At 44.7% G+C, this 25945-nt stretch overlaps 1 protein-coding gene across 2 annotated transcripts in view; it reads left to right on the top strand.

The window, feature by feature from the left end:
- LOC140387047 (contactin-associated protein-like 5) overlaps positions 1-25945 on the top strand; it is a 1703123-nt gene that overhangs the window by 1295393 nt on the left and 381785 nt on the right. For both annotated transcript variants that reach the window (XM_072470060.1, XM_072470068.1), the window contains one exon: positions 24465-24592. In XM_072470060.1, the coding sequence (XP_072326161.1) occupies positions 24465-24592 (128 nt within the window). The remainder of the gene's footprint in view (positions 1-24464; positions 24593-25945) is intronic.

Genomic DNA, 25945 nt, shown 5'->3' with positions numbered 1-25945 from the left:
CGAAGCCTCTTTTACTTCAGCAATTGCAATGTAAATGAAGCCAGGGCCCTGACATCGTAATTGGTGCAAAGAGAGCTTGGAACTAGCGATCCGATTTACACTCTCATATTTTATGTGCTAGCGTGAAACATTCAGGAGTTAATTGGCAGCCCCTTCTACACATCTCCTAATTTTAACTTCAGTGGAAAATAATCAGGAGAGTTGCAATAGGGACATGTCCCATTCTCCATCTCCCATTTTGCATGATTACAAGAAGCTAATGAGTTTAGTGTTAGTGTGACAAATAAAAACTAGCCGCATAAGAACTGGTCAATCATCTCAATGCAGGAAGGTTATGATGGATCTGTATAAAACACCCCTTAGGCCACAGCAAGAGTACTGTGTGCAGTTCAGGTCGCCACACTACAGGAAGGATGTGATTGCACTTGAAAGGGGGCAGAGGAGATTGACCAGAATGTTGTCTGGGCTGGAGCGTTTCAGCTCTAAAGAGAGGCTGGATAGGCTGGGGTTGGTTTCCTTGGAGCAGAGAAGGCTGAGGGGGAACCTGATTGAGGTGTACAAAATTATGAAGGACATAGATGGGGTAGATAAGAAGGCGGTGGCATAGTGGTATTATCACTGGACTAGTAAACCAGACACCCGAGTAATGCTCTGCAGACCCAGGTTCAAATCCCACCACTGCAGCGGGAGAAATTTTAATTGAATAAAAAAATCTGGTATTAAAAGTATAATGGTGACCATGAAACCATTGCCGATTGTCCTAAAAATCCATGTGGCTCATTAATGCCCTTTAGGGAAGGAAATCTGCTGTCCTTACCTGGTCTGGCCTACATGTGACTTCAGATCCACAGCAATGTGGTTCACTATTAACTGCCCCCTCAAGGGCAATTAGGGATGGGCAATAAATGCTGGCACAGCCTGAGATGCCCATTGAAACAAATAATTTTTAAAATGTTTCTGCTTAGTAGAGGGGTCAATAACCAAGGGGCATGGATTTAAGGTAAGGGAGAGGGGATTTGAGGAAAACCTTTTTCACCCAGAGGGTGGTGGGAATCTGGAACTCACTGCCTGAAAATGTGGCGGAGACGAAAAGCCTCACAAGTATGCATCACTGAGACTTAAGGGAACAGAGCTGATGTCTGCACAAGGGACAAAAAACAGGGTGTGCGTGAGGGAGAGTAATCATTTAATTAGGAATTAGATGTCAAACATGAACGTGAGAGTGCAGTTGGGTAAATCTGTAGCTGCAGAAATCTGTGTTTAGTGAAAAGTCAATAGCCCCATATCTAAAGAAGGATGTGCTGGCCTTGGAAAGGATCCAGAGGAGATTCACAAGAATGATCCCTGGAATGAAGAACTTGTCATATGAGGAACGGTTGAGGACTCTGGGTCTGTACTCGTTGGAGTTTAGAAGGATGAGGGGGGATCTTATTGAAACTTACATGATACTGCGAGGCCTGGATAGAGTGGATGTGGAGAGGATGTTTCCACTTGTAGGAAATCTAGAACCAGAGGACACCATCTCAGACTAAAGGGACAATCCTTTAAAACAGAAATGAGGAGGAATTTCTTCAGCCAGAGGGTGGTGAATCTGAGGAACACTTTGCCGCAGAAGGTTGTGGAGGCCAATTCACTGAGTGTCTTTAAGACAGAGATAGATAGGTTTTTGATTAATATGGGGATCACGGGTTATGGGGAGAAGGCAGGAGAATGGGGATGAGGAAACATCAGCCATGATTGAATGGCGGAGCAGACCCGATGGGCTGAGTGGCCTAATTCTGCTCCTATGTCTTCTGGCCTTATGGTCTTAAGTACTCGGGACTTTGAAAGTGCAGGCCTCATAAACGGCCTGCCTCCATTCCCAGGAATACCAACTTTATTCTTCAATAGCGTCAGCGTGTTATCCATTTCAATTTAAACCTACAATTTTGAGCCAGTTTTTCCCTCACCCCTTTCACCTCTAACCCTCTTAGCTCCCTTCACCCTCCTCACCCACCTACTATCCCCCTCACCAAATTATGGAAGTTATTGAAATGATCATGGGTGAGATCTTCCAGCTGTTCGCGCCAGAGGGATCTTCGGGTCCTGCTGGTGGCGCATCCCATCACTGGTTTCCTGCAGGTGCCCTGACGATCTCTGTCACAGCCCCAAAGAATCTGGAACGTTCTCATTGACAACGGTGGGACCAGACGGTCTGCCTCCCACCGACGAGACCCATACTGCGGGGAGGCCAGACAATCACCGCCCATAATTCTGTCAAAATAAACAAACATCCCTTAAATAGACACTCATAAAACCATTATCCGCCTCAGAAACTTGTAAATCTTCGAAGTCCCGTGAGACATCGATGGTCAAGATGAAAGAAAACATTTTAAAGGAACCTCTGTTGGGAGGGCTGAGAGTACACAATTTTTAGGTGCTGTTAGGTAATTTGGACATTCTGAGTTCCCTCTCACAGGGATGGAATGTGGCGACTAGGGGCTTTTCACAGTAACTTCATGGCAATGTAAGTCTACTTGTGACAATAAAGATTATTATTAAAACACCTGCCAAAGCCATCAAACTCACATTCCCCGGGACAGCCAAATAAATCAACTCATTATTCCAATCAGTGGAATTCATTCCTCCACTCTGCAGGCCTGAATTAAGATGGCTTTGAAAATCGCAGGGGCCGCCATTAAAATTCCCTGGAACATGCACTTCTAAAAAATATCATTAGCTTCTAACTATGAGCATACTGGGTTCACGATTCACCAGCTTTCACACACTGGTGGAAATGGCCAACATCAGAACCAGAAACTTCCAGATTTATTGCTCAGCCGCCATTCTGTTCAGGACCCATCTCCGCCCAACCCTTTATCTGGACCACAAAATTGCAGCCCTGGAACTCTGCAATTAAAATAGAAAATAGTGTATCAGGCAACACTGAGGATTATTTTCGTGTTTCACCCTGTCCTTGCCTGGAACGGGAAATGTGCTGCCTGACTTATGGCTGCAAGTCTTTTGGAAAATTTGCTTCAAACCTCACCTGAGAGAATTGGCAGCGTGTTATACCTAAAAATGAAGGTACTTGAGCAACTCTGATATTGGCATCGCTTTTCAAAAAAAAAAAATCATAGGTTGTGGGTGTGGCCAGCAAGGCCAGCTGATTCTGGGTCCGATATTTGGATTGACATGGTCAGGCCATTTCAGAGTCAACTACATTTCTTTGTTTCCTGGAGCCACTCCATTGGTAGATTCATGAAAATAGCATTTCACTGTTGCCTGACCATTGACATGATTTGAACGGTGTGAAGTAGATGTATTTGCTCGTTAGATTCGATCTAAATATGTAATTTCAGCCAATGTATACTTTGTGAAGATTCTTAATCATTGCTGAACAATGTTTCCAGCATTGACAGCTAAAATTAGAGGAATGGACTCTCATTCTTTAAGGTTTTAATGTTAGAGATTTTAAAAATCAAAAAATGTAAAATTTTAATTTATTTTAAATTTTCTTTTCTGTTTCCTTCTCTTTTTCTCTCTCTCTGTTAATTTTTCCCTCGCTTTATTTCTCTTTCTTTACCTGATTCGACATTGAATTCATTCATTTAATTTATAACCTATTCTTCAGTGTTGACCTAATTTCACTATCTTTCAATTTCTCATGTTTGGAACAAAACGAATGCAATAATTGTTACCTCAAATGTGATATTATGAGTCGATGGGCAGCACGGCAGCACAGTGGTTAGCACTGTTGCTTCACAGCGCCAGGGTTCCAGGTTTGATTCCCGACTTGGGTCACTGTCTGTGCGAAGTAGGCACGTTCTCCCCATGTCTGCCTGGGTTTCCTCCGGGTGCTCTGGTTTCCTCCCACAAGTCCCGAAAGATGTGCTATTAGGTAATTTGGACATTCTGAATTCTCCCTCTGTGTACCCGAACAGGCGTCGGAGTCTGGCGACGCGGGGATTTTCACAGTAACTTCATTGCAGTGTTATTGTAAGCCTACTTGTGACAATAAAGATTATTTTTAAAAAACAATCAGATCACAGATGCCCAAAATAAAACAATAAGGCAGCATTTGAGGTGATGGAAAGAGAGTAATCATTTGAGGTTGTAGACCTCTTAACAGAACTGGCAAACTTGATAGTTGTAGCAGGCTTTACGCATCTACAGAGGCAGGAAACAGGGGAAGGTGATAAAGGAACAAAAGGGAAGGATGCAGCAGAGATAAAATGGTTGTACAGGGCTAAATTTGAAGTGGTAACAGACCAAGTGAGGAAACACAAGATGGGTCTAGGAGAGGTGTGAATGACAAGAACAAAATCATCACCATCAGTTGCTTTCTGAGAAGAAAAAGGGAGATGCAGGGACATCTATTTATAGGGGATCTCATTCAGCAGCTGCAGTTTTTGAAGGGTAACAACTTCAGAAGAGACACAATCTTCTTGGTCCACACTGTGAAGGAGCAAAGGGAAACGCTTGTCTTTTTCGTATTTCTTCAATAGCAGCAAAGTCCTAATTCAGGTTAGGTTCAAGGCAAGTGTTAAGGAATGTGAACTTATTGTGTTTCCAGGATGTTTAGGGGTGGCAGCTGAGGACCAGGCATTCCAACATGCCCTGAGAGCTGTGACACATATACAGAGCTTTCCAGATTCTTTGAGGCTGTGACAGAGTTCAGCAGGGCACCCGCATGGTGGCATGGAGACTCGACCGCCCATGACCTGTGATAGTCGGAAAAGGATAAGACCATGTGATTGGATGTACAGGGAGGCAGAAGTGCTGCTCTCGGCAGGCTCCAGTGAGTGAAGGCCTGGGAGAAGTCCTGGGGAGCAGAGAAGGTGGCAGAAAATCAGTGGCACTATGTTGCAAAGGCTTATGGTTCAGGAGTAGCCTTGAGGGCCATTTATAACTCAGTGCGGACAGGAGCCTGGAGTTCAGAGTGACCCAGGAGAGTGTCAGCACAGTAAAGCTGGCAGCTTGCTGAAGAGCTGTAATTAGATGATGAAGTGTAACTTTGAATTCTGTGGAAGGCACTCCTAGGAAAAGAGATTGAATCATTGGGAGGTGTGCAGTCATAAAGACAATCTGAGACAGAGTGTCTTTTGAGGGAATTCAGAGGCTAGATCTTCAGAAGTGGAGACTTACAATCCCTCATGAGAGATACACAGAGTTTCAGTGAGATTGTGTAACTCAACAAGGAGACTGACATCTGCATGGAGTGTTGAGAAATCCATGGGATCTGTCTTGGTCACATCTGCCATTTATTGTGCAGTTTAATGTGTTCGACCGCAGCTAACCTGATAGTTTATATTTATCTATGGGAATCCTGAATGTTAGCGTATACGACAGATACTGTAAATAGTTAAACTTTTCTGACTTTGTGTAATAAATGTCATTTTATTCAGCTAAAGCCATTCAATCTATGGCTTTATTCTCTTAATAAGTACCTGCGATTTCAAACAGAACATTACTGGTCCCTAACCGCATTGTCACACAAGTAAGATGTATCACAAACAGTTCTCCTTCACAGTTCAGAACACCTAACCATGCATTGACAGGGCTTCCTCCAGCCACTGATTGAGATTAAGGGCTAGGTTGTGAGGTAAATTTGCGGTAAAATGGGGAATTGGCTGCAGCGAAGTAGTGACCTACACTAACCTGTCACTGGAGAGAGAGAGTGTGTCGGTTTTATGAAAGCCCATATAATTAGGATTGTAGGTTAGACATTGTTGATGAGAAAGGTTGATTTGTGGAATGAAATGTTGGGCTCCAGCTAATCAGAGTGACTGCCATGATGCAAGCTACCCTGTGTTCCATCCCTGTGGAAAATATGAGGATAAATGTTCCTTGAATCGATCCACGGATGTGTTTACATCAGAGAACATTCAAGTGACAAGATGATAATGCAGGATGGAAGGAGATTAAGGAAAATCCGGAACACTGTGAGGCTAGGTGGTGAGGGAATAATTTGCAGAATAATGCAGTGCATCCTTAGAAGCTTCAAGAGATCATATTTTCTCTTGCCCATCCTTTATAATGGTTGTTAAACTTTATTCCGCATTGCACAGCAGTCCAGAAGGTCATAGGAATAGCAATACAACCAATGCCACCTCCTTCCATTGAGTTACACTTGATTGCCTCCTGCTGCATTCCTCCAATTGCTTGTGTCATGGGAGTATCACTTTAAGAAATGTTTTGTCTTATCAAATGGCTTCAGTGATGTCATTGTGTGGGTGGAGCTGGGCTGTGGCTCTGAGTTTTACTTTAATTTTTGAACTGAGAGCTGTTGTGTGGCTCTGAGTTTTTCTGCTTTCATTTTCACATTTATGAACTGGATTCAGACAGAGAAGTCTTGTCTTGTCCCTCTCTCTCTGCACGGTAAAAGGTGTCTCCAGATTACTTTGATCACTTCCAGATCCACATTCCTTGTTCCAGGCCTACCCGGGTCCCCTCCCACAACTCCTTTACCTTGCTGACTATTTTCCACCCCTCCATCACTTTCACCTGGTCCATCTCAGACACTTGCCTTCCCTTCCTTGATCTTTCTGTCTCCATTTCCGGCAATAGACTATCAACTAATATCCACTACAGTTTGGTACCAACCCTGTGACAAACTATTCATTAGACGTTGAGAGACCTTGGAAAATTTAAAAGATGCGAAAAACAAATCAAGTATCAACATTGAAAGACGACTTTGATCCAAACCAAATAACTAGAGGTGTGGAAGGTAGAGACCTGGTTCACCAAAAAAAAGAAAAAAGTACTATCTACGTTAGCGGGTGAAATACATTTGACACCACATTGGGAAAGCACAGATCCAATACTTCTGAGAACACCTGATCATGTTGACTTTCCAAACGGTCTAAGAAATAATTGTGCATTAGTTCCTAACGCACCACAAATCTTGATTAAATCAGACCCAGGTTGGAGTCCAGACCTAATAATTCAAAAATCAGTAGAAGGATGGATAAGAGTAGAATTGTTAATTAAATATCAGATAAAGTATCCAAAATCACAATGGAATATCACAGAAGGAAGCACAAAACCAGACGTCGAAGATTTGACCAAAGTAAAGACCTTATTCCCTCATATGGAGGGAATGTCTAGAACAGCAGCCATAGTGAAGGGTAAATTGGTGGATAAATGTGAAATAACTCACATGGACACATCAATGGACGTTCAATATTCAGAAAAGAGGAAGCGCATAGTAAGAGTAGAGATCATAGAAAATTGAATGTATGAACAGAAGAACAAGGAGCAGGAGTAGGCCATTCAGTCCCTGGAACTCCCTCTGCCTTTTCATAAGACCATGGCTCATCTGATAGTAATCTCAAATGTTCTTGTGCCTGGAAGTGTAAAACCTAGTTAGATTCCTACTGGACAAAGATCTTTGTATGTGTGGGGGGTTTATTAAGCTCCAATTGTGTTTTTATTGTGCCTAGAGAGGACTGCAGCATGAAGAATAAATAGGCCAACAGAGGTACGCGGGTGTTGCTTTCCAAATGTAGCGTAACTTGTAAGGTAAAAAAGCTATTACGTTTTAGTTTTAGCTGGATATATTGCAGTTGGAGACAGGACACTGGGGAGTGTACATCTCAAGCAGGATAGCACAGTGGTTAGCACAGTTGCTTCACAGCTCCAGGGTCCCAGATTCGATTCCCGGCTTAGGTCACTGTCTGCAAGTTCTCCCCGTGCCTGCGTGGGTTTCCTCCGGGTGCTCCGTGTTCATCCCACAGTCCAAAGATGTGCTGGTTAGCTGGATTGGCCATGATAAATTGCCCTTAGTGTCCAAAAAGGTTATGTGGGGTTACTGGGTTACGGGGATAGGATGGAGGCATGGGCTGGGGTGCTCTTTCCAAGAGCTGGTTCAGACTCGATGGGCTGAATGGCCTCCTTCTGCACTGTAAATTCTATGATTCTATAAACTCTGCCAGGAGAAGCTGGACATGAAAAGGGAGTTGAAACGATGCAGGCTTCCAAAGAAGCAAGGTACTACCCAGACATTTAGGCATAAATTAACATTGTCAAATTGGTATAGTTTCAGGTGTAGTTTGCTAATAATGCTACCAAAGGAAATCTGGCCTTATTGGCTTTAGTTGTGTGTTTTCATTTTGTTTTCTTGAAAACGTCAGGATGAAAGTGGCATTCAACAAAAGATTCAATTCCATTAACTTTGGGTGTCATGGGAGGCTGAAATCCATGTTGCACTTTTGTCACCTGCAACTGTTTTACGAGCACTGCGAGCCACTAACACGGAGCCAAGTGACATGGGTCAATTTTAACCTAACTCACAGTTTAAGAGTGCTGCCTACAGTTCTGGTCATTGCACCACACGGAGGATGTGATTGGACTGGAGGGATTACAGAGGGGGTTTACAAGGGTGGTGCCAGAACTGGAGAGTTTTAGCTTTGACGAAAGATTGGATAGGCTGAGATTGTTCTCTTTGCAGCAGAGAAGGTGGAGGGGGGATTTAGTTGAGGTATAGGAAATACCAGGGGGCATGGATTTAAAACGATCGGTAGAAGGATTAGAGGGGAGTTGCGGAGAATGTTTTGCAGGCAGAAGGTTCTGAGGGGCGTGGAATTTACTGCCTGAATGGGTGGTGGGAGTGGAAACGCTCATCATATTTGGAAAAAAATGGGGGCTGGTTTAGCCCAGGGCTAAATCGCTGCTTTTAAAGCAGACCAAGGCAGGCCAGCAGCACGGTTCAATTCCCGTACCAGCGTCCCTGAACAGGCGCCGGAATGTGGTGACTAGGGGCTTTTCACAGTAACTTCATTTGAAGCCTACTTGTGACAATAAACGATTTTCATTTCGTTTTTACATTTCATTTCATTTTTCAAACAAACACTTGAAATGATGTTGCCAGATGGGCTACAGACCAAGAGCTGAATAGTGGAATTAGGTTGGATAGCTTTTATTCAGCCAGCACGGCCATAATGGGCTCAATTTGTCTCCTCCTGTCCCATGAACTTCGACAATTCTATAGACCCACCTGGAGAGAGATAGGCAAGGCTTTTGGTTGAAATGTTGGTCTTACAGCCATCCAATTTCACTCTCCATTGAAAGAAATGAAGAGTCGTAATGACCGAGGTATAAACCTGGCCTTCCATTCAATCCCATGGGTTTCCTGCCGCAGTTAGATTAAAATTACCCTTACCTTGACTGTTCCACACTGCGCTGTTTTCAGCCAAGATGAAATCCTGATTTTTTTTTTTTAAACATCCATGCCCCAGACAAATTCATAGGGACAGCTAACTGGCTTCTCAGTTTTCTGCTAGTCTGATGCAGGTGGAGAAAAAGATATACAAAAAGTCAACTGGCACTCTGTGTTTTACACACAAGGGACATGGAGTATAAAATGAATTGTGGAAAACATATCGTGAAGAATCACAAAAAGTGACAGCAGAAATTAGACTTTGTAATTGTAAAAAAAGGCTGGAAAAATTGGAGCCTTTCCTCCCCGGAATGGGGAAGACACAATTTAAAAATATTCTAAACCCATTTCTCTATACTTTCTCCACATGCTCTATTATTCCATTTCAGATCCTTACTTCTCCTGACTGCATAGTTTCTGCCTCAGTAGACACACATAATAAAGCATACCATACTTTGTTTCCTGTCGTGAAAACTCTGACTCCCTGTCCACTGACTCCATCTGCTTTTGTTTATTTTTTTCTTTTTCTTTTCGTGTGTCATGGGGGTTACCTTACTGGGAGTTACTATTGACCAGAAACTTAACTGGACTCGCCATGTAAATCCCGTGGTCAAAAGAGCTGGTCAGCAGCTAGGAATCTTGCGGCAAGTAACTCACTTCCTGACTGCCTAAAGCCTGTCCACCATTTACAAGGCATTAGTCAGGAGTGTGATGGAATACTCTCCCCTTGCCTGGATTTCCTTCGAAAGCCCCTAAAAGGATCAGGGCAGCAGGGACGTGGAAACACCACCACCTGGAAGTTTTCCTCTAAGCCACTCACCAGCCTGACTTGGAAATATATCACCGTTCCTTTACTGTCCCTAGATCAAGATCCTGGAACTCCCTTCCTAACAGCACTGTAGCTGTACCTATACCACATGGGCTTCAGTGGTCCAAGAAGGCAATTCACCACCACCTTCCTAAGGGCGAAGCCCTCATCCCTTGAATACTTTTTTTTAATGTACTCACGGCATTTATATTGTTGGAGGGAAGAAAAACCTCAAACTCTGTTTTCAACCGCATGGTGTTGGTAAAACTTAGTTTAATTTGGAAAAACTGTGTGCACACAGGAGAGATAGATTCTGCGACTATCCTGTAGCTCGCAAAAGTCAGCTCTGCCTGTCCTCAGAATTACGTGCATATATATTTAAAGTTCTTCGGAGTCACAAGCAGGTATTGCCGTCACTTAATCACTCGGAACAATAAAAAGTGATCAGTATGCATATTTTTTGGTCCCCGTAATGGGAAAACGATTAAAGAATACGATGTTTCCTGACAATCTCATGGGTTTGTGCTTAACATATTTAACTTCTAGAAGAGGTGCGAATGTGTTGGACAATGGATCCCTTAGACTTACTGGGGCCTCCTGTGTTTCCCTTTTCATATTCAAATGCTCTGTGAGGTGATTTTTATAATCCTCATTGACGTACACCTGTCCAGCCTTACAAGAAATGTCAACGTTGTTTTACACATTTGACACTGTCAAACACTATTTTCATTTTATGTATGCCAAAATTTTATATGTAAACATTTAATCATTTCCACTGTGGGTGACTTTAACCCCTTGCTTGCTGGTTTTCCCTTGGTATATGTTTAACCCCTTGCTGGTTTGTCCTTGACCTGTGCTATTACAATACTTTGAGACATCTTTATTCTACCAATCCTGACACATTATAGCAATTTTTTCCGCTAACACTCCCCCCTGATGGCTCTTGGTAATATACATACTCAAGAAAGCCATATAAACACTCCCTTCTCTCTGTTTGCCTCCTTTGGTTGAAAACATATTTTATAGCGATCTTGTGGATTTATCTTGCCTGCTCGCCCATGGGTGACTTCCTATCATTTTACTTATTTGTCGAAGACACCGACCGCACCTGATCCTATCGGGTGGCCAGCCCTACGGTTCCATGGAACGTGGCCTAAACAACATGGCTGTAAATTCCAATCACTCCTTTCTCTTCCCCTCCCCCATCTCGGACGAATGCCATTGGGATGTACTGAGGGGCAATTGGCCTTTCCCCTGCCTTTCTTTGCTTGCAGCACATAACTGTTGCCCATATCAGTACAGCACATGTCCCCAGGGTTATCCCTAACCTCACTGTCTCCCATACGCCTGCTGAACGATCCTCTCCGAATATGTCCCACCAGTGGTGTGCCTCTGAGAGTCCTATCTTGACGGCGGTCTGGAGCGCTAAGTTCACCTGAATTCTCCCCTTGCTAGCTGGTTCTGCAGACTGCCTGGTATAATCCTGGGCCAATTCGTGGCGCGTTTCATTGCCTCACGAATTATACTGCCCAGTGTCTTGTCAATGTACAGGGAATCGTCCCACTAGGCTCCGAATAAATACCCTGATGTGCTCCCTGGTAGGTGAAATTCTCCCACTGTCAATGAGTCTGTGACTTGCAAACAGAAGCTATGGCTGCTACCACAGAGTAAATCCGCTGAGATGATCTCCGTCTCCGGCGTTGTGAAGCACCACTGTGTCGGCCCCACCTGTATAGCTTTGAAGGCTTCCCGTAAAGGCAGTATGTTGACCATCACTTTGCTGGTATTAGACAGGGGCTCGAGAGTTTTACATGCACGCACGATATAATGTATTGATTCTGAACAGCACTCCACAGTGCTTATGTATGCCAAACCTTTGCTGTATGCAATGTACCCCCTGGATCCAGCTCAATAGACCCAGCCCTCCTGTACTGTCCCCAAGGATTCAAACCTGTGACTGTCCTCAAAGGTGCCCTTTGTTTGACTTTCCTGAGGGACCGCCATTATGAATCTCGTCCCTCCCTCAATTGGTTCGTCGCCTGGCCTGGTGACCACAAGCTCATGCCTGTCCCTATGTAAATTTAAGAGATTTAGCCTGTGTAGGGAGGCGAACAGATGCCGCGGGATGATTCCAGATAGTAAGTCTGTGATGTCAGCTTTGATACCGTCAATTGCATCCCATGCCAATGTATCGCAAGCCCTGCCTTTCGCTTGCTCTTCTGTGGTGTCAATTATTCTTGCTGATAGCATATCTAAGACTCGTACTAGCCCTTCTCCTTGTAGGTTTAGGCAGTCTGTGCATATTCAGTCCCATAAACTCCGTACTGCAGCCCCTTTCCTACTTCGGCTGTTATCCAGGAGGCATAACTGTTGGCCTCCGCTAACTGTGCTGAATTCATAACAGAATTTGCGCTGCCAAACAATCTGCCAACGTCCCCTAGGATACGGCATTTGCAGCTCCTGTATAACTTTGGTTCTGGGGCGATCCTGTAGGCATAGGATCGTCTATGGCTTCCTGCTGTCTGGTCGCTGCTCAAATTTTAGCACTAGGATGATCATAGCATTTGGAGCGCAAAACGTCCAATAACCTTGTAACGTTATATGTGACTTCTAGCGATACCATTGTCACATCATGTAGTAGTAATTTTGGCTGCCCAATCCTAACTAACCCGTCCGGGGGAAGTTCAACCATATGGGGGCATTTTGTGGGCTTTTGATATCCACAAGCGCTGAGATTGTAGCACCTTACATTGTGACATCCTAATCTGTCTATCACATGTGTGCAATATTCCTGACAGTACAACCCTCCAAGGCCAGGCTCCCACACAAAGGGGGGCAGACTGGCCCATCCGGCTGTTATATTTAAATACGGACCAAACACCCAAGCTTCCCCTTGTGATCCTGTTACATTGCATGTATATCCCCACATTCCCAAACCCATGTGTACATCATAAATCCCCTTTATGAGCAAATGTCCTTCAGTGTCCAGTTCAGTTTTTAGTCCCAAGTCGAAAGGGGTGGCAAACCACCCTCCTCCCGCACGTGTCTTCAGAAAGTGACATCCTGTGGGTCGCTTAATGCTGTTTGTCCACCAGTTGGCGTTGGCCCAGTCGCAGCCTGGATCTTTGAGTCCGATGGGTGTACCGGGTCTTTCAAGGGGCACCGAAACTGTGCGCTCACCACCGTCCTTCCCCATACGGTCGTGATCACTTGTGTTCGATGGCTGTCCGGTGTGACCCTCTCCAAGATCCACGTGGTCGGTTTCTTTATCCATTCCCGCTTTCCTTCTGTGGTGATTTGCACAGATTGCCCCAGGTGCAAGCATGTGTGGTCACTGATGAATACCGTGGGCGCCTCCCAGGTCTGTCCTAGGCGTATCCACGGAAGCAGGAATCTGTAACAAAGGATGGCATGAACCCCTCATAACCGGGGGAAGTTAGACCTCCTTTGGCTCCATGTATATTTTAATTTGAGTATCATGCTTCCATTTTGGCGTGCCTTTCATTTCAATTAAGGCACATGTATCCCCTGCAACAATCACTCCATGCCGTCTCACCCATCTGGGTGACTCAGACTCTGTCCCAGGCTTTGGGGTCTGGCTGCGGATGCAATCCCTTTCTTTCTCCCAATCTCTCACGCTCTGTGTGTCTATCACTTCTCCCTTTTAACTATGCAGCTACCCCGCTAGGAGCCTAATAAATTTAAACACTCTCTCCCTTGCATTACAGATCTCTGCGCCCCCTGTTACTATGTCCTCTGGGAGTGCCATAGTTCTTCCGGTCATTAATTCGAATGGTGTCAGTCCTGTCCCCCTTGCTCTTGTGGCTCGCATTTTCATGAGTACGGCGGGTAAAATCTTTACTCAACCCTGTCCTGTGTCTACTAAAGCTTTTATCAGACCGTTCCTAAAGGTGTGGTTTGTCCTTTCAATCATGCCTGAACTCTGGGGATGATACGGGACATGGAATCGCTGTTTGACTCCAAGCAGGGTACAAGCCTGCTTCATTACCTTGCCCGTGAAATGAGTGCCCTGATCTGAATCTAGCTGCAGTGGGACTTCCCACCGAGAAATTACTTCTTCTGCCAATATCCTGGCCACTGTCCTTGCTGTGCAATCCCTGCAGGGGAATGCCTCCACCCACCGGGTGAATCTGTCTATAATAACTAAGCAGTATCTTTTATTTTGTGACTGCGGGAGTGGTCCGGTGAAATCTATCTGCAGTTGCTCCTATGGCCCCCGTGGTCTGGGCTGAAATCTCATTCTTATTTTTGGGGATTTCCCTGGTTCGCATTGGGCACAGACTATACACTGCTGGCAGTGTATTGCTATCTCTCTACCCATCCCTTTCCACCACCAGCACCTAGACATTTGTTCGATCATTTTGTCCCTACCAATGTGAGCTATTCCATGGTAAACCTTTAATAATGTTTGCCTTATACACTGGGTGCAACTACCCTTTCTCCAAATTTCATCTGGATTGTGTTTTGCCCCCTCTCGCTTCCACTCCTCTTTCTCTTCCTCCCCCGCTGTTGCCTGCAACCTTCCCATGCTGTCTGGGTCTGGTTCAGGTGCCGCAATGGCTGACACTACTCCCCCTGGTCCCTCGGGGATCTGCTCGGTCAGGGCCTTTGCTGCCCTATCGGCATAATCATTGCCTTGCTGTTGCGGTGTTTATATCTTTTTATGGGCGGCTACTTAGATTACGGCAGCTTCTGCTGGGGCTCTGGCTGCTTCTACCAGGTCTTGTATGTGCTCTTCATGTTGCACGCCCCCCCACCCTGATAAAGTTATGTAACCTCGCCTAGCCTAAGTTATCATATAGTAATTTCATAGAATCTCATAGAATTTACAGTGCCGAAGGAGGCCATTCGGTCCATCGGGTCTGCACCGGCTCTTGGAAAGAGCACCCTACCCAAGCCCACACTTCCACCCTATCCCCATAACACAGTAACCCCACCCAACACAAAGGGCAATTTTGGACACTAATGAATCACTCCGAAAGCATACCGGCTGTCTGTATTTATGTTCACCCTCTTTCCTGCTGCTAATCTTAAGGCTTCTGTGAGAGCAATTAATTCTGCTACCTGAGCTGACCAAGTCCCCGGAATCTGGCTTCCCCTTAGTACCGTGCCTATTTTATTCACTGCTGCCCATGCGGTACGGGGCACCCTCTCATGATATTTCCGGGACCTATCCACAAATAATTCCCATACATCTTCCCCTCCCAGGGTTCCTCTGCTATCCCGCCAATCTCGCTCTCATCGACCTCCTCCACACAATTATGCTCCGTACCTTCTTTAATCATCATGGACGCAGGGTTAAGGGTTGAATCTTTAACTATCTGGATTATTTTGTCTGCCGGGAGTAAAATGCTTTCCCATTTCGCTTGGCGACTATCTGAAACTGCCCTTAATTTCCCTGCTTCGAATAGCTGTACTATGGAATGAGGGGAGTGAAGGATAACGGATTCTAAGAGAGTCACTGCTTCTGTTGCCTCTATCGTCCATGTGGCAGAATCCAGGGCCTGCGCACATCGATGTAAGCCTGCCACCACGGGATCCCGTCAACATGAGTAATAGGCTATTGGCCGCATCTTGTCCCTGTGTTTCTGACCTACCACAGATGTATAATGTCCCCCCTGATTGTCACAGTAGAGGTGAAAAGGTTTCGTCGAATCTGGCAACCCTAGCACTGGGGCTAAAGTGAGGGTCCTCTTGAATTTGTTAAAGGCTGTGTCTTGCTCTGGGCCCCACTCGACTCGCTCCCGGGACTGTCTCCCTCCCCTGGTCAATCCTTACAATGGCTCCGCAAGCTCGGAGTAATTCTCGAGAAAGTCCCTTCTGTAGTTGAATAGCCCCAATGCCTGCCTAACTCCTCTTATGGTCCGGAATTTTGGCATTTCTAAAATAGCTTTCTTCTGATCCCCTGGAATCTTTCTCTCCCCTTGTTTAATGTGGTATCCCAAGTACACCACCTTTCCGCGCCCAAACTGCGCCTTCCTGGGGTTGATCTGAAGGCCAACTCGCTGTATGGTTGCTAAGGTCCGGGTGAGGGCGGTGATGTGGTCTTGCTCCCCTACTGAAGCTATTAGGATGTCATCTACATACTCGAGTATGGTACTCTGTGTCCCGCTAAGGTTCACTTGGGCCACAACCTCGGCAACCAAAATGGCCGGACTATTGTGAAAGCCTTGGGGTAATCTAGTCCATGTATTCTGTTCTTCCCCTACGGTAAAATCTAATTTGTCCTGATGCTTTCCCCCCCACTGGAATAGACCAGAACCCGTTGGCTATATCTAAGACTGAGAACACATTCTGTTTTGGGCGAAGGTTATTCCAAATAGTTGTCAGATTTGCCACAATGGGGTATTCCCTTACCGCGTTCTTGTTTAAGCTGGTGTAATCTACCGTCAGTCGGTATGAGCCATCTGGCTTCCTCACCGGTCAAATTGGGGAGTTAGTGGATGAGTGGGTCTCTTTTACTGTCCCCTGAGCTTCTAATTCTTGCACTATCTCCCTTACTGCCTCGGTCGCTTCCCGTCTTATGGGATACTGCTGATGTTGTGGGTGTGGGTCTCCGGTGATGGTGACTGGAGTCACCTCCAGGCTCCCACAATCTTGCTTGTTTCTGGCCCATACTGCTGGATATGCTTGTGCTATTATTCCCCACACCCTCTGCTGCCCCCAGTCAGTGGTGACTGAAGCCATGCTGTGGATGCGATGCCAGGCCTTTCTTCCCCACTGACCTACATTGTATGGCCCTTTCCACTCAATGGCCTGTGTTTTAGTGTTTATTACTGCTCCCTATCGCTCCAGCCAGTCCATTCCTAATATAGTCCCCTCAGCAGTCTTGCATACCCAGATTTGGATTCTAACCGTGAAATCCCTGATTTCTAAAAGGGTCGGTTCGCTTAATGTGGCTACACAGACCCCATCCCACACACCCCCCTTATATGGGTTGTGTGACCGTTTAAGGGTAAATCTATATCAGTGATGGATATTGCGGCCCCGGTATCTATTAACATTGTGCAGGGCTGGTCCTCTAACAGCGCATCAATAAATATCCGGGAGTCCCTTTCCTTACCAGTGAGGGCTGAAACATGTCTTTGCTTTAGGGCACTGAACATCTTCGCTAAATCTTTAGCTGAAAACTGTATTACCGATCCTGGGGCACTCGATCCCCCACTGCCGTTTAGGGCTGTGGGACCTTGACCTTCTTTGCCCCCTCCCTTTGCCCAACAATTTTCCTGCTCGTGTCCTGGTCTCCTGCAATTCAGACACCTTAGGAGTCCCTGTTTGGGTTCTTTCTTGCTTTTACACTTCCTTGCAAAATGCCCTTCTTTCCCACAGTTGTAGCACTGCCTTCCTCCTTCTAATTTTCCTATGGCGCTAACCTTGGATCCCTTTCCCCTGTTAGCCTCTGCCTTCATAGCCCATGCTAAGATCTGATTAAAGTCGTTCCCTGCCGGAAGTCCCATATCTATGATCCTAGTTAGGTGCGGACCCATTCCATCCGTTAACATTTAAAAAAAGATTTTGTCATCTCTACTGGGGGCTACTGTCCCTGAACAATGCTTAAACGCCTCAAATTTCTTCTCTGCATAATCCTCGACCCTTTCTTTTGGTCCCTGTTGAAGTCAGGTGATCAATGTCCAATTTGGGCTACCTCTCGCTAGGGCAGTTCACACTGCCATTCTAAAGGTTGCAAAGCGGGCATCTTTGTTTCCCCCACCCTTCTGCGTGACCCACATGCGATCCCTATATGGTTGTGGCATGCTTGCCCATATGTGTGCGGGAATCTTTGCCTTTAACAATAAATGGATATCATCATTGGTTAACCCATGAGTCTCCCGTAATTCGTCCAGTTTATCTCAAAAAAGGTCATTATGGGGCTACAGGCAACGTTTCCTCCTTTTCCTCATAAGGAGTGGGTATGCATAATCCCCGTGCATTTCCTCCTCTGCACTGTCCCAGTCATCCCCATAATCACTCTCCTCATGACACGTGGTGCGGTCAGGGTCACAGTCCCCACAAATCTGCCCTGCGGTTTTCTCCTGTGCCCTTCCTGCGCGCACCTTGTAGCTGTTACTCTTGTCACCTGCAATTCTTTGCTCCCTATGTTCCTTAAAATTGCAGTTGCAATTCTTACCCCTTTCTCATACTTATTCTTGGTTTGGCCTGCCCACCAGGCCTTCTGCTCAGCCGCGGGTGCGTCTGGGTTGTATCCTTTCTCCCTCAACTTTGTAATTCATTTACTATTGTGGGTTACAATCGCCTGCACGATCGATCTCTCGGGCCCCCATCTATCTTTCCCTACCTTGCTCTTGCTGCCTGTTTTATCTGATCCGGCCATCTCTGCCGTTCACTCTCTCACACACACAAACCACTCCTGCGGGGTTCCTCCTCTGCGGCTCTACCCTCTCGCAGTTACTCCTGCGGCTATTCCTTTCTCACACTAGGTGAGATCCTTCTAACTCTTTCTGCCGTGGTATTTCGCCCTACGGGTTTTTACTTTTGACCAGGCACTTCAATCTCCAAAGCAAGTTCCTTTGCAAGTTTTCCTTAACTTAACTACCCGATCCCACACCCCGGTTTCCCCCAACGATTTTTACTTCCCCTCACGCGGTCAGACATTTCCTCCGTTTTGTTCTTTAAGATCGCAACTTACGTGGAATCGCTCCCTAACTATGGGTGGTAGATTAAAAGACACTCACCTGATTTGGAGCCACATAGTCGCCGGTCGTCCTGTGTTGATCTCCTGCCCTGACTACGCCAACTGTTGGAGGGAAGAAAACCTTAAAGTTCTCGACTGCGTGGTGTTGGTAAAACTTTGTTTAATTCGGAAAAACTGTGTGCACACAGGAGAGATAGATTCTGCGACTATCCTGTAGCTCGCAAAAGTCAGCTCTGCCTGTCCTCAGAATTACATGCATATATATTTAAAGTTCTTCGGAGTCACAAGCAGGTATTGACGTCATTGAATCATTCGGAACAATACATTCAGTATGCATATATTCTGGTCCCCGTAATGGGAAAATGATTAAAGAATACAATGTTTCCTGACAATCTCATGGGTTTGTGCTTAACATATTTAACTTCTAGAAGAGGTGCAAATGTGTTGGATAATGGATCCCTTAGACTTACTGGGGCCTCCTGTGTTTCCCTTTTCATATTCAAATGCTCTGTGAGATGATTAAATAATTTCCAATGTGGGTGACTTTAACCCCTTGCTTGCTGGTTTTCCTTTGGTATATGTTTAACCCCTTGCCTGCTGGTTTGCCCTTGACCTGTGCTATAACAATACTTTGAGACATCTTCATTATACCAATCCTGAACCTATAGCAATTTCTTCCGCTCACAATATTATTTGGAAACAACATTTTCATGAAGACTCCATGGACCTTTAAAAATGGCAGATGTGATTTGGGAGTGGAAGCCACCCACCCCAACCACCATTTCTTGCTGTTATGAAGTGAAGTTAATTAAATCTCCAGCCCATTAAAAAAATTAATACAATTAAAGTGAGAGTTGAAAAAATAAACCTCTGTTCTAGTTTCAATAGTATGTGCTAATATTTCCCCAAGGACTATCATTGTGACATTATGAATTTTTGGCTACTTTCCACAAGCGTGGAATGTGGCGACTAGAGGCTTACTCACAGTAACGTCATTGCAGTGTTAATGTAAGCCTACTTGTGACAATAAAGATTATTATTATTAGCAGGAATATCCTAAATTCACAATTTGATTGGCAACTCAAAGGATTAGTTGTCTTCTGATGTGATGTATTCTGATGAATACAGGATCATTTGTTTTTAGAAGGGATTAAGCATTTGAAATTCATAATTTTGAATGGGCTTTCATGATTGGGAATGTTTTTAATATGTTGAATAGATAAGTAGGTCTTGACTTAATTTTGTCTCAACATGGCTCCTGATGCCTGCCCATGGTGAATACTGGGTGAGTTGGTATAGAAAATGTAAGAAAGGACGGTTTGGTATGTTGGCATTAAGTTGGCATGGGGCATGAAGGTGGCATGGGAGTGGCTGGAGGGACAAGGGATGAGGGCTTAAAATGTAATAAAATGGTATGAGTTACTAGAGAACTAAGGCAAATCTTTTAGACAGCCTGCCTTAGCACCTTATGGCCACCCCTGATCTGCCGCTGGGGGGAGGGACCCGACTCCAACCCTCAACCGTCCCCTCAGAATGAGGATTGCATCATTTGAGAAAGTTTGTACCAAGATGGGTGCAATGAGTTCTAAGCACAAAAAATTTGGAGATGTCTGTACCGACTACCTTTCAATTCTAATTGGCTTCATCCATAATCGATCTTTAACAATTGAGATGCTTACCAAAGATTGTCCTATACCGCAGTCAGTGGAAAGCCCAAGTGATCTGAATCCACCTTCTTGGGTGAGCTCGCTCCACTCATCAGCAATTGTTGCTACATCCGTTTGATAACTTCACACCCCAGTTCAGTTGCAGTTTTTCACTCGATGTCATCTCAAGGCACAATGAAAGGACAAACTGAGTCTGACAGCGTTTCATTCGGACACTTATAGTTTGAAAAAGACTGGCACAACAACCAAATTTGCATTGCCTCAACTGTTAATTGAACAAAGAGGGACTATTAATCCTGAGATGTGTCCCACACAGATTAAATGCGAAAAGCTTATACCTCACAAATTTCCATTTCAATTTGAATTCAATGGTTCAAGAGTTTAAGGCATAATGTACACTAACAGGACATGATTTCCTCATCTCATGCAAGGAGTTGGAAAGTGCACAGCGCATTTGATTTATGTCAGTTGAGCTAATGAGCTCCTGGGCCCTTCTGCCATCTGAGCAACTCATAAACTGATTTAATAATCAGACTATCACATGCAGCTTCCAGTCTGCTAATAGGAACTCAGCTCAAGTCCTGATTGATTCAGCCAATATTCTAAACATTTTGCTTAAGGGAATGATTAGATAAAGAGGTTATTTATCCTTAGTAGTAGTGCTGCCATTAAATTTACATTGTTCCTGTACGATACGTTATTCTTGGAACCAAATCACTGTATATTTGTACCACTGCTGTAATAAAACCAGATGCTGGAGATACGTGTTAGGTCTTTAGTTATCTGGAAGACTGATTATTTTTTCTGAAGTGTCTTTGTTGGGCTCCCAGCTTGTTTACTCTGTAACCTTAAGCTCATCCAAAACTCTGCTACCGGTATCTGAATTTACCAATCCCATTTGCCCATCGCCCTTGTGCTCAAAGTCCTACGTTGGTTCCAGGTCCAACGAAATTTCAGTTTTAAGATCCTCATCCTTGCTTTCAAATCTACCTGTGCCCTTGAGATAGTCAATTAGGGATGGGCAGCAAATGTTTGCCTTTCCAGTGAAGTTCACATCCCATGAACGAGTGGAAAAGAAAGTCCCAGAGCACCTCACTATCAAACAACAATTTGACAGTGAGCTACACAGCGAGATCCAAGATGGGTGACCCAAAGATCGGTCGAAGAGAGGCTTTAAGAAGTGTCCCAATATTTTACCATTTTAAAGTCACTGTCTAAATGCAAGGTGCTCTTGTTATTAGTTTGGATTAATGTTCTCTCAGCTTGGTTTAATTGATCAGCCCATGCCGTGTGAAAGAAACAGAAGTGACCAGTCTTCGATTTATTTTGTAAATGTAAATCGCTTATTGTCACAAGTAGGCTTCAATGAAGTTACTGTGAAAAGCCCCTAGTCGCCACATTCCGGCACCTGTTCGGGGAGGCTGGTACGGGAATTGAACCGTGCTGCTGACCTGCTTGGTCTGCTTTAAAAGCCAGCGATTTAGCCCAGTGTGCTAAACCAGCCTCTTCTTTTGAAGTTAAGGATTTTGAAGTTAAGGATGCATTACGTGAGAACACAAAGCTTAGCATGGCATCAGGGGATATGGGGACAACGCAGGAAAGTGGCATTGAGGTAGATGATCAGCAATGATCTAATTGGATGGGGGAGCAGGCTCAATGGGCTAAATGATCTACTCCTGCTCCGAGGTTCCTATTTTAAAAAGTGGAGCTTTTTCAGAGAGTACGGTCTGGTGTATATTGATATGAAATGTGACATTTTGCTGCCATTGACCAATTTCACCAGCCCCTCCGCAAGTTTCTTCATTTCATTTCCAAGCCTAAACCACAGCTACCACTTCATCCCTTTCATGACTCTCTCCTTACCTTCATCTATTGTTGTTTTTGTCTTTTCAAATTCCACTAGCCACGGATGGAACTCTTAGATCTGGAAACCGAAGCTGCCTTCAAGAAGCTTGTTTTATTTTATGCCAAACACATCTTTAACAAATCTCAACTCTTCATCAAGCCCAAGTCCAACTGGAGCCAAACACTGCTCCACTGTCTGAGGAGATTCTGCTGAAGATGTCTTTAGCAGGATGCATAGAATCATGGAATTACAGAAACTTACAGCAGGGAGGAAGACCATTTGGCCTTTTGTACCTGTGCTAACTCTTTGATAATGCCATTGTGCTTTGCCCCACATCCCTGTCTTTTGATCTCAACCATGCAGGTTCCTCATCCTCAAATATCTTTCCGACTCCCTTTTAAAATTACTTATGGAATCAGTTTTCATCATATTTTCCGGTAAACGTCTAACAACTCTGAGTGAAGAGAAATTATCTTCATTTTCCCTCCAGAACCTTTTGCCTATGAATCAGAATCTATGTGATTGACCTGGTTGCCAAAGGTAAAAACTTATCATCTGCTAAGTTGTCTTTCTTCTCTTCACCATAAACCTCCCCACTCCTCCCCACCACCCACCGCCCCCTTCACCATCTCAACCATTCACACGTTTTCTCTATTTTATCAATACTGGTGGGGGGAGTGTGGGGGGTGGGGGTCCATTCTCTCTCCAATCCTTTCTCACTATGTCTTCCTCTTAAGTCCTGAAGATGCTACTCCACACATTCTTCATCCTCGCCACACAGTTGCGGTGATAAAATTAAGACACTTTGCAGCGTCTTAATCTATTCTTCCTGACGACTATCAGGATATTACTCCTTTGTTCTCCTGCTGTCTAACATAGAAGGGAAATATATCATAAATGACAAAACACTTAGGAATATAGAAAGTCAGAGAGATCTGGGAGTACTGGTCCACAGATCTTTGAAAGGGGCAACACAAGTGGACAAGGTAAACAAGAAAGCATATGGAATGCTTTCATTGGACGGGGCATCTGCAGGTTATGCTGCAGTTGTGTAGAACCTTGGTATGGCCGTACTTGGAATATTGCGCACAATTCTGGTCGCCACACGACCTGAAGGATGTGGAAGCTTTGGAGAGGGTGCAGGATGTTGCCTGATCTGGAGGGTGTTAGCTATGCAGAGCGGCTGAATAGACTCGGACTATTTTCATTAGAATGACGGAAGTTGAGGGGTGACCTGATAGAGGTGTACAAAATTATGAGGGGCATGGATAGAGTGGATGGGCAGGCACTCTTTCCCAGGGTGGAGGGGTTAGTCACCAGGGGACATAGGTTTAAGGTCTGTGGGACAAAGTTAGGAGGAGATGTGCGGGGCAGGTGTTTTACACAGAGGGTGGTGAGTGCCTGGAACGCTTTGCCAGGAGAGGTTGTGGAAGCAGATATATTAACGGTGTTTAATAGGCATCTTGACAAATACATGGATAGGATGGGCGTAGAGGGATACGTCACAAAGAAGTGCTGAGGGTTTTGGCCAAGGTTGGTATCATGGCCGGTACAGGCTTGGAGGGCCGAAGGGCCTGTTCCTGTGCTGCATTGTTGTTTATCTTTGTTCTTTGTCCACAAACTGCAAGCTTTTAATTTTCGAGCTTGACTACACATTCACCATCACTTCATAGTTTAACTGTTCATTTCTCTTTTATTGCTTTCGGCATTGACGTACGCAATGGTTTGGCTGTTTTAGAAAGTGAAAGTGGTTCAAGAGGTGATTACTTGCATTTTGAATGATAACACTCCTGTGAAATGTCTGCCAATGTTTACTGTGTTTTAGGTGCTATAGACATCAGTTTCGCTCAGCTGGACAGAACCTTTGTTTCTGAGTTCAAGCCCAGTCTTTGAAAAATCCCATGCCACGACCCTGTGAATATTATTTTCCCTGACTAATTCTCTTCCCTCAACCAACTCTACCAAAAGCAAATGGTTGGTAAATTCATTTGTTACTTGCGGGATCTTCCTGTGTGCAGTATTGTCAGTTGCATTTGCCGACATAGCAATAGAGGCTGTGCTTCAAACATAATCTATTGACTGTTTCAGATATGCCAAGGACTTGAACAAATCTATGCTAATGGCGACAGGAAATTGCTCAGTATAATGAGAAATTGTACAATGAGATTGATCTCTGAAAAAGAAGCAGACTTGGGTTTAATGACCTTTCCCGCGATTGAAAAATTCTTCTGTTCTTTTGGGACATTGACTGATTGAAAGAAATGCTGAGTACTTTTTAATGTCAGTGAGATTTACACTGCTCTTTGTTTTCTGTTCCTCATTGTTGGCAGGGCGAATGATACGGGTCTCCTTTCATACAAAGATCACTTGCCTCTGACCCAGCTTATAATTGGAGACACAAACAGGACAGATTCAAAGGCGGCTTACAGACTTGGGCCACTCCGTTGCAATGGAGACAGTGAGTAACGCTCAAACTTTGGGACATTACCTACTAACCTTTGCACAGCGGTTAGGTTATTGAGGAGGAAAATTTTTCGACACCGATTGCAACATCTGGGCAAATATCCTCTGCAAATTGCAAACCTAAAAAAAAAATATGGATTGAAATATTTACCATAAACACTGACTAGAGGACATGTTCATCAATGCATCTATAATATAACAACAGATGGCTATCCATGCCAATAAATATTTCCCTCATCCCTAGCACTTGGTTAGTGATTGTGAATGTCAAAGCATTATATTGAGCTTAGCAACGTATCAATAAGTTGTAAAGCTGTACTCTATTACACCTCAGAGTTCAGAAGACACTTGATGACCCAAATGATCCCAAAGTAGATAACAAAAGGATTCTCCAGAAACAGGGCTTGGTGCCAGAAACGTGTGTTGTACGTTTAGCTGTTCTGAGACGTATATATGAGGTCAGAAATGTACCCCAGATGCTTCGAACCACATTTTTTTTTCTTTTTACAAATCTTTTGTATATGCAGGTAAGCACTTTTTGTACAGTGGGTTATGAGGATATGGATTGCAATACTGGAGCTAGTGACTGAAACATGCCAGTGTTTAAGAACAGGTAAAGGAGGTTAAGGAAAGGGGATGAAGAGATATTCAAACAGATTAGGCAGGGGATTAAGATTAATTCTGGTGTGGAAAATAAGTCCTGCTCACCTGAAAATTGTGACCCTGGACTCATTGGGCTGAATGATCTTGTTCTGTATTGTTAATTCTCTGTTGTCTCGATATTACTGGAGGAGATATTAGACCATAAGACGTAGGAGCAGAATTAGGCCACTCGGCCCATCGACTGCTCCGCCATTCAATCATGGCTGATATTTTCTCATCGCCATTCTCCTGCCTTCTCCCCATAAACCCTAATCAGAGAGGAACCTCATTGGGTAGAAAGCCAGCTTGTCCGGTTGCACAAAATGGATGTTATCACATTGACTGGTCATTTACCCTTCGCCTCGGGCTGGATTCCCCGCCCTCCCAGCTGCGTCTCTCTCGGCAGCGGGAGGTGGCGAGCCAGTCGCTGGTCACGGGAATCTCTGCACCTACCGCTGTCAATGGGAATTCCATTGAAGCCACCCCACGGCGCTGGTAAACCCACTGGGGGTTGCTGGCGAGGCCAAAGATTCCCGCCACCAGCGACCATCTGGAGAATTCCGGCCTTAATGTTCAGTTCCATTGACTTCAAAACGGCAGAATTTCTGGTGAAGCATCTAACAGATGGCCAATAGATCACCGCTTTTATTGCACTGTCTGCTGCTTTAAGCAGGGGTGTTAATCCAAGAAGGTTAATGTCAGTATG

The sequence above is a fragment of the Scyliorhinus torazame genome, chromosome 2 (genome assembly GCF_047496885.1).
Source record: "Scyliorhinus torazame isolate Kashiwa2021f chromosome 2, sScyTor2.1, whole genome shotgun sequence".
NCBI lineage: Eukaryota > Metazoa > Chordata > Chondrichthyes > Carcharhiniformes > Scyliorhinidae > Scyliorhinus > Scyliorhinus torazame.
Note: the sequence above shows the minus strand (reverse complement) of the source record. Positions and strands in the feature narration are given on the sequence as shown.